Genomic DNA, 9,161 nt, shown 5'->3' on the forward strand with positions numbered 1-9,161 from the left:
CAGGGTTGCGTGGGTGAATTGTAAAGTTTCGAAGCTAAAAATAGAACAGAAGCATTTCGATTTAAAATTTTTGAAAATGTTTGCTTTAAGGGCTCATTTTGACTTAAATTTTATTTTATAACATACTCTTAGGAGTACTAAGTAAATACAGACTATTGATATTGAGTGGCAAATACCTCAAAAATATATGTTTGATAGGTTATCCAAAAATAGCATGAGATGTATAATTTATTTTTATTTGCCTATGATCCCTTTTACTTCATTTTCTGTTAAAAATCTAATATCGTCAATTAAAATAAAAATGCCCCTCCATTCTTATCAGTTCATAGTCAACACAAAACTAGCTAATTTACAAGTTCCATTAAAAGATTAAATCCCTCCGTTATCATTTCCAAATATATATATTTTATAAAAATATGCCTCAGTTTTATATTATGTTAATATATCAAAGTTGGTATAAAAATTTGCTATTTGAAAAGCCCCCTTGAGAGGTAGTAAGTAAATGCAAATGTGGAAGGTCTTCGTCACAATTTGATTAACTCTCAGTACTTGATAAGGGAATGTACTTTTCCATCCAGCTTCTTGCGACCCTCCAGGCCAACTAGTTCTATGACCACCAAGCTTTCCACGACAATGCCACCTACTTTGCGAATAAGTTCGGACGCAGCAAATAAGGAACCACCTGTGGCTAGGAGATCATCTACGATTACCACCTTCTGGCCTGGCTGAATGGCGGATCGTTGCAGTTCAAAGGTGTCCTGGAAAAGAAAAATGTATCTTAATAAGATAATTTCAATATATTATAAGACATGTACTCCGTGATATATCATAAAGTAAGTTATAAGATGTTTCTAAGTGCTTAAAATATATTAAACGGTACTTACACTACCGTACTCGAGTTTGTATTCCACGGACACCACTTCTCCCGCCAGTTTGCCCTTCTTTCGAATCGGAGCACATCCCACACCCAACTCAGTGGCTATGAGAAGATTGAAGAGGAATCCCCGTGAGTCCAGTCCCACGATAATCTCTGCCTCTGGAACGCTTTCCCGGATGTGTTCCACGAGCAAATCCCTTAAGTAAACACAGGCCTTGGCATCGGTCAGGGCTCCGAAAATGTCGCTGATGTTGTACATGGAAACAATGGGTTCTACACATTAACAACCTGATAAGAGCTCGTTTGTTTGCCCATAAATATCATTGCAGCACCATTAGTGCCCCAATCAGATAACCTCGTGCGATGGCAGCTCACCGGAATAGAATGCCCTCCTTCGGAAAGTTCGGATACTCGCCAATCTTGGACTTCACGTAGTTTAGTTTCTCTTCCGCACTGATTGAGCTCATCTTTTTGGTTCTGTTTTATTTGTTAACTTATTTATAGGGGAAATTTACAGAGGTAAATGATTTAAGAACTACGTGAGTGCGTGCCCAACTGTGGATTGATTGAAGGGAACAGCTGATAAGTCAGCTGCTATCGCGGGAGGTGGTTGCTATAGATGGGAGATACTCACCACGGCACACGACAGTGTGTTGAGTTTGTTGGGCGGGCGATTTAAAATTTAAGTGGATAAGGAATTAAAGTGTTTATTTTAATAATGAATAAGAAGAAAGAGGGCATTTATTAAAAAGAGAGGTTGAAAAGGAAATATGTAAAACTTCAATGACTCAAATTGTTTCCGAAATATTTTTAATACAAATTTTTGAAGAATCTTTTTTTATAATGAAAATGAAATCCTTTTAAATAGCAATGGTAAATTAGATAAAACATGATATGACAGTGTTCCTTTTCCTTTAAGAAGTTAGGAACTACCTAATTTCCTTTCCCTTGATCAATCCGCATTGTTCCATGTTTGTTGTCACCTTTATCTCTGAGTTCTGATATCTCACACATGCTGGTTAGTTATTTCCAAACCAAACATTTGTATTAGCATTTCTTGCACAAAGAAAGCATTTCGAAGAATTCAGCAAACATCCTGCAGGTAGCAAAGAAAACCTCCCCCGAATTTTTACCGCCTCGCTGAGTTTTCCACTAGATCTCAATGCTATCTAAACGATAAGTGGAGAAATCTCAGCAATTCTTCGAGGGAAAGACAGTCATTGCTGCATTATTTATCAAGCAAAATGATTGAAAAGAAATGCCAACTATTTTCGCTGCACTTATCAAAGGCGGGCCAAGATCGGGAACTCTCACCTGGACTTCTCTCTTTTCTTTATCTCTCTTTCTCCCACTCGCACACACACATACTTAAAGACTCAGGTGAACTACAGGTAAGCCCAGGTTTATGTGAGTATCTATGTGGCTGTATGTTAGACTCCCAATGCCAAGAAATATTCAGTTCGTTTCTTAGCGCCGAACGCGACGGTTCAGTTTTAGCGGTTTCTTCCGAAGAAGCGGATCGAATTCTCAGCCCGCGAATTTTTCAATAATTAATGCAAACTCGCGAACAATAGTAGTAAATTAAAATAGCAACAATAATCAACACCCAAGTCCAGTTAAAACCGAAACCTGTTCTCGTTCGACGTAAGCCAAATAACGTATGGAAAAGCAAGAGTTTGCAAATCCTCAAATTAAATTCGATCTTAACGGCAAAAGTAAATGTCAGCCGACAAAACTGCGCCCCGTTTTTGCCATTTAAAAAGTCGGAAAACGACTATAAAGCCAGCCATAAGCAACAACCATATTGCAGTTACAACAATAACAACTGAAACAACAAAGTTCAAACAACATAAAAACGTGAAAACCTACAAAAAATGATTATATACATATATATGCAACATTAGACTCAAATTCACATTCACATTCGCACACATGCAGCCAAACCCCTAAAAAAATATTGCCCCTTTAGGTAATGAAAGAAAAGCAAGATTAAGGAACAGTTTAAATATAAATTTTTTATAAAAAAAGGAGTTTCAATTTTTTAAATATTTAAGTTATGTTAGCTAACTATTAACAGACCCTTAATCTATTTAAAATTAAGGGAGTTTTTTTCACTGTACTCAGACACACATACCTATATATCTTGGCAATGTGAAGACGTGCGTACTAAAACTGCAACAGCAGCAACAACAACTGCTGCAACTGCAACTGCAACAACAACAACTGCTGCAGCGGCAGAAACCGCGCGCCCGAGTAACGTGAAAAACCAGAAAGAGGCACAGTTTTTTTTTTTGTTTTTCTGTTGGGTTTTGTTTTTATATTTTTCTTTTTTGAGGCAAACGAGCATCTCGACTGAAACTTCTGCGGCTGCGCGGTGGCGGCCTTCGTAGTGAAGGGCATGGAAATAGGGCGCTTGGAAAACTGAAAAAAAGGGAAATTTATGGCCGAACTTTGGAGGATTTATTGTATTACTTTGGAAACTTCAATAAGGGAAAATCAGTTGAAATTTATGAAAAATACAAAGAAAAGTGTTTTATACCTCTATATACCTTATGGTATGCTTTAATTCTAGCGTTTAATTCTAGAGGAACTTGTTCAATATAGACTATTCATCCAAAAGACTTTTTAATGAAAAGGAATTTAAGGGATTTATTTATTAAATAATAAGTCGGATTCTTTCGAAAATCCCCCTAAATTAGCCAGCAGAACCTTTAGCCGCTCCTGACTTTCGTAGGCCAAAGCTGAGTGAAGAATCTCGGAGTGAGTTACTATTATGCATAGACCCCCATTGTAGTTGTGGGCCCGTTCATCGTGCTGGCTCTTGGTATGCGCGAATGTTTGCTAACATCCAAATCGTGATCTAATAAAAAACGTAGAAAAACAGAGACACATACCTCAGGCCCACGAGCGAGTGAATGAGTGAGCGGACCAGCTTCGGATGGGATCGGGTCGGATGGGAGACTCTTCAAAGGGGCCGTGTGGTGGATGTGGATGCCACCAACTTTCGCAAAAAAAAAGTAAACTCAAAAAAAGCGGGCTTCTCCCAATATGGATGGCAGCTGTTAAGGCTGTCAATACGTTGAGTAACTGACCGCAAAAAAAGTAAAGTTTCGCCGGTTCTCCTGGTCTTCCAACCCGTTCCGTTCCGTTTTGTGGTTCTCAAAAGGTGGACAAAATAAAAAAGAAATCGTCTGTTCGGAACAAAATATATTCAGAAACGATTGTTGTATCAAAAAAATAACAAAAAGCGTACCCGAAAGAAATGGTCAGAAGCGAAAAAATTCGAAATAAAAACATGGAACAAGAGCCACTTTTAACGCCATTTCCGCATAATTCTGAAATGTAGGAACCAGTTTCCATGGTGGTGGTTGAAATTTAGCAACTTTTTTGAGAAACTACGAACGTGTTAATCAAGCCACTGGCACCAGTGTCTTCAACGTGTTTTAGGTTCCACTTTGTTGGCCAAACAAACCATAACAAGCTGGTTACATATGCGTTTCCCTGATCGCCAAGCGGAACAATGAGAGATTTTCCCCCGCTTAGCCAAAACGGAGAAAAGCTGAAAATGTGAAAATTAATTACAAGTGTGTGGCCAATTGGTCGGTGTTTTATATTTTTGTTAGTCTCTCGAGGTGAGGGAACCCCCATTTCAAAGCCAAAAGCCGCTCCAGACACGGGGTACTCACCTCTCGGTCGTCTGTGCCTAATGTGAAATTTATGTTTATGAAGTAGAAAGTCATCTGAGGCTCTGGGAGATGGAATGACCAATGTTGGTAATTGGTAGTGGAAGAGAAAAGAAAGCCAATCTCAGTTTGGAGTGCAGTTTTCGCAACTGCAACTGCAACTGCATTTCTCAGTTAGCCGCTAGCCATGTTTAAGGTATTGCCATTACCCAACTGACCTTATTTCGTCGCTCATACGAGTATCTGCAGTCTTGGCTAAAAAGTCGCCGTAATTGCTGAGATAGCAGTTCACCCATGGCAGTTAATTTCAGTTTGTTTCTTTTTTGGATATTTATTGCAGTGCACAGGAAACAATACCGTGTTATGATATGGCAGTCGAAGTAAAGCTTAATCAGCTGACTTTACATTTTGTATATAATTTTAATATTTCTGTATCTTAATTTGAAGCTACTACCTTGGAATAACAAATGCAAGTATTTGTAGGTCAAAAGAAAACAAGAAAAATAAGTAACTTATGATAATATATGACTACTTAGGAAACTTCAGTTTTCTTAGGACTTTTGAGCTTTGTTACTGCAACTTTATTTGCTGGTATTTTCTATATATATATATACAAACATAATGTACCCATCTCTAATCTCGATCCCTTTGTTCCGAAATATTTCTTGCTGTGCAAGTGAAACTCGTCCAAAAAGTGGGAACACTCCGCCGCCGGCCGGTGAGCGGATGTAACCCAAGTCGGGCCAGACTCCACCGATTGTGCTGCGTCATACGAACGGTTGGAAGGCTCTCCGTTGGTCACTTTCTTTTTGGTCACGTTCGAATCCGAAAAACCATCAGAGCAGTTAAGTCTTACACGCCCAACAACCACTGTAAAACCAACTGCAAATTACGAATTACACCACAGAAAACTCCAACGGTGATAAAGGAAGTTATTAGACGTCTGCGGTTAGTCTGTCTGGTCCACTGTAATTTTCCCGAGACTCGCTTTTCAGGCTCTCGATGAGTCATATACAAGATTTTCCATCGATTTGAATTGTTAAAGCCATGTTATCACGTGCCGGCAGGAAAGTTTTCTTTATGTTACTGGGTTGGGCTAGCTTGTTTGTTTATTCTTCTGGCCCGACTCTCTCTTTTGTTGTTAGCATTGTTGTGTTAATCGATTCCACTTTTGCCTTGGACTTCAACATCCAACAGCCATCAGACAACTTCCAACTCCCATAATTGAGTCTTATTCTCTTTGTTTGCCATAGCTTTAATTCACCTTAATGAATCAATCTTGACCAGATTCCTTTTGTTGTACTTCTCACGGGCCTTTGGATTTCGTCTGTTTTGTGTTACAGTTTCCTCGGTTTCAACATAAAAATAAATATGATAAATTAAGCGTGAGCAAGGCTGGGAAATCTTGATGGAAGCCCAGACAAAGCTAATGAAATTGCACTTTAGCAGCAAATTTTTCTTGTCTTTCGATAAAAATTTGAGCGAATCGGAAACAAGTTTATTGATCGCAAGCCAGTTTGGGCCATGAATCATGGCTAAAATTAGGCAGTCAAGACACACAGATTTTGCATAATGGCTCTTTCCCTTTGACATAGAATTAGTGGCAGATATGAGGCAATATTGGAAAGAGTCGTTAGCTTTTTGGCCAAATAATTGCTGATTTACATAAGCAAAACCAAAAATGTAGCCCCCAGCTATTTCTCTCTTTTTTCGCGATTATCATTCGCATTCGAATGTGTTTTGATTGAAGTGAAGGGGAAAACCTCATAAAAAACATGTTTAATGATTTGAAAATGTTTTTGAGTGGACACGACACATGCAGATGGATGGAAAGTTATTATTTACTAGACATATTTGTCCGCCTCTTGCATCAGAGTTCCCTGACTCAGATCCATTTATTTCAGCGAGGTCATCAAACTAAAAGCTGGCCAATTTAAGCAGCTTAAGTAAAAAGTCCCCACAAACCGATTTATGACCAACAAAAACGCAATTGTTTAAGTTGCCCTGGTTGTTGCTTTGGTTCCATCTTCCAATTATAGCCCACGAAGTTGGTCGCCAAACACTTAACCGCGCTCGATTCCACTCCATCCATTCACAGGCAAACAAAGCATTCCCCACTCTTTCTCGAAAATGGGAACGAAGATCGAGTACGTGGACACCACGCATCTGTACGCCTCCAAGTACATCCGCAACTCCAAAGCGATCGGCGTGCTGTGGGCCATCTTCACCATCTGCTATGCCATCATTGGCATCGTGGCATTCGTGACGCCAGGTGGGTTTATTCTTGATTTTATTTATTGGAAATGGTCTGGTAAATGATCTGTATTCTCTCATTCAACCCAGAGTGGATCGGTGATCCGGATAACGATGGAGCAGGTCGTTTGGGGCTGTGGCAGCAATGCCAGCGGGACGAGATCTTTGACAACTGCCGCCGACGATGGGAGAGCATCTTTGAAGTGCCCACATTCTCATTTCAGGTAAAAAAGTTAATATTTTTATATGTTATTTTAAAATATGTTAACAACTTATCAAGCACCTAAAACTTAAACTACTTGACATGTTCTTATTTGACAATTTTCTCACTTTTTTACTCATTTTCAGTTGGCCACATTCTTCATGCTGGCCGCCATAGCGCTGGCCTTGTTGACCATATTTTTCTTGGTTTGTTTGCTGTTTATGAAGTCAACGCGTGTTTTCCACCTTTGCGGTTGGATGCAAATTATATCAGGTATGCTGACCTATCTCCCACTCTATCTCTTGCCTTCAATAGTTAACAATATCGAAAACATCACGTTCTCGTGTATACAAACTGTTTCGATGTTTTCCTTTGTAGATAGTTTTTCGATTAGTTTTTTTATGAATAGTTATTTATTTATTCCAGCTATTTGTATGATTGTGGCCTGTGCGGCGTTTCCTTTTGGCTGGAACTCGGACGATTTCCGTAAGATCTGCGGCCCAGAAGCGAATCGCTTTGAGCTGGGCTTGTGTGGCATCCGCTGGGCTTATCCACTGGCCATAATCGGTTGCATAGATGGCGTGGTCTTGGCCACCTTGGCGTTTATCTTGGCCACGAGGCACGTGCGCCTGCAGCCAGATCCGATATATCAGAATTCTCTATACAAAGGTAAGCAATGCGATACCCCTCTTCCCATGAATACTTTATCTATAAATTGTTTGTTTTCCGCAGGTGAAATCAATAATGCGTACCTCACAGATGCCATTAGTTTGGCGGGTTCGAGGAAATCAAATCCACGGATTACTGGCTTGAATTTGCAGCCCATTCTGTTGGTGGCCCCGCCAAATGAGGATAGCATATCGCAGTTTTCTCGTTATCACTGAGGAAACCATTCAAACAGCCAGGACAACAACCAATCAAGCTTAGTACGCGCAAGAACCTGGGGTGAAACTCAGCTTCAAGTTTTTCCTAAAGAGTTTGAGTTGTACTTTTAACCGATTTTCGCCGCAGACTTAAGCTGGAATTATGAAATTGTGTGTATTTGTATGAAAGTCAAGGAGTGAATGATTTTGTATATGCCACTTTGCCCGACTGAATGCCAACTTGTAGTTGTAAGCTTGAACTCTAAACTTTAATTTAACATTTCGTGTGAATAGCTTGTGCCTAAGTATATGCGTCGATTAAGTTAAAAAATAGAAGAGCTACTCAAAAGCTCTGCCTGTAAATTATATACCCATAAACAATAAACATGTACAAATATTAAACATAAAATCAATGTTTATTTCGACCACAAATAGCCGCCTCAATTATGCCATCATCATCATCATCAAGGTCAGCAACTTTTGGACTAGGGAAAATTAAATTATGACCACCCCCCCTCCACACAGAAACCCATAACGGGCAACTTAGCGCCCAATTTGTTTGTCCTTAATCTGGATTCGGTTCTGCCTCCGCTCCCCCTTTCAATAACCATTTGGCACATACTTTTCCAATAAAGTATTTCCAACAGGGCCGGGGATTTCCTCCCCAATCCGTGGGAGGCAATTGAAATATCCCGGGCACAAAGATCCGTGGCAAGTGCAAGTGGCTCTCCGGGCACGTTTTAATATTCTTGTATAATTCATAAGCAATTCCATCACGGGCCTAAGTGGCCAACCAGCTGACGCCGAGCAAATCGCTCCAGATTCGACAGGGAATCCACCCTGAGTCCGGACTTCACTTCTTGGAATACCCTTTATGGGGTTGGTTATAACCAAAAATAAATATATTTTTGTTTTAAACTTATTACTTGTAGAAATTTAATTTAAAATACTAAATACTGAAAGTAAACCCAACCAAGGGAATTTCTTTAAAAATGATAGTCTGCTTTTAGGCACTTGTCCAGAGCATTCAAAACTTCGGTTTGGGCCAAGCCGTCAAACTTTGATTGTTTTTATTTACTTGAGCCATTTCTTTTGCCATCTTTTTGCCGCCTGCAACATATGGCTAAAATTTTTCCAATTGTACTCACGCATTTTCCAGACCACCCCTGAAAAGGAAACCCCACCCCAGCCCATTGGCAATGAAGATCTCGGGTATTTCTGTGTTGATTTTGATGTGCCAATTGTTTTTATTCGATTTTATGGAGCGCCATAAACGAATTTTT

General features: G+C 39.6%; 2 protein-coding genes across 5 annotated transcripts; one reads left to right on the top strand and one right to left on the bottom strand.

Annotated features, from left to right (window-relative positions):
* Nucleotides 1-415: 415 nt before the first annotated feature.
* On the bottom strand, nt 416-1,463 carry LOC108113986 (adenine phosphoribosyltransferase). The gene is made up of 3 exons (XM_017224732.2): nt 1,253-1,463; nt 885-1,122; nt 416-758 (listed from the first exon to the last, which is right to left on the bottom strand). Exons 1-3 carry the CDS (start codon nt 1,342-1,344, stop codon nt 543-545), a joined length of 546 nt encoding a protein of 181 aa, XP_017080221.1. The 5' UTR covers nt 1,345-1,463; the 3' UTR covers nt 416-542.
* Nucleotides 1,464-2,337: 874 nt separating this feature from the next.
* Nucleotides 2,338-8,287, top strand: LOC108114159 (LHFPL tetraspan subfamily member 3 protein). 4 transcript variants are annotated; one of them, XM_017224979.1, is made up of 6 exons: nt 2,338-2,535; nt 6,659-6,832; nt 6,904-7,037; nt 7,162-7,288; nt 7,442-7,684; nt 7,748-8,287. In XM_017224979.1, exons 2-6 carry the CDS (start codon nt 6,691-6,693, stop codon nt 7,897-7,899), a joined length of 798 nt encoding a protein of 265 aa, XP_017080468.1. In that variant the 5' UTR covers nt 2,338-2,535; nt 6,659-6,690; the 3' UTR covers nt 7,900-8,287. The 4 variants fall into 4 exon arrangements, with proteins under 4 accessions (XP_017080468.1, XP_017080450.1, XP_017080442.1 ...); XM_017224961.1 differs by having other exon boundaries at nt 2,338-2,521; XM_017224953.1 differs by lacking the exon at nt 2,338-2,535 and adding an exon at nt 2,539-2,592.
* Nucleotides 8,288-9,161: the final 874 nt, after the last annotated feature.

Source organism: Drosophila eugracilis, unplaced genomic scaffold (assembly GCF_018153835.1).
Source record: "Drosophila eugracilis isolate 14026-0451.02 unplaced genomic scaffold, ASM1815383v1 contig_2088, whole genome shotgun sequence".
NCBI lineage: Eukaryota > Metazoa > Arthropoda > Insecta > Diptera > Drosophilidae > Drosophila > Drosophila eugracilis.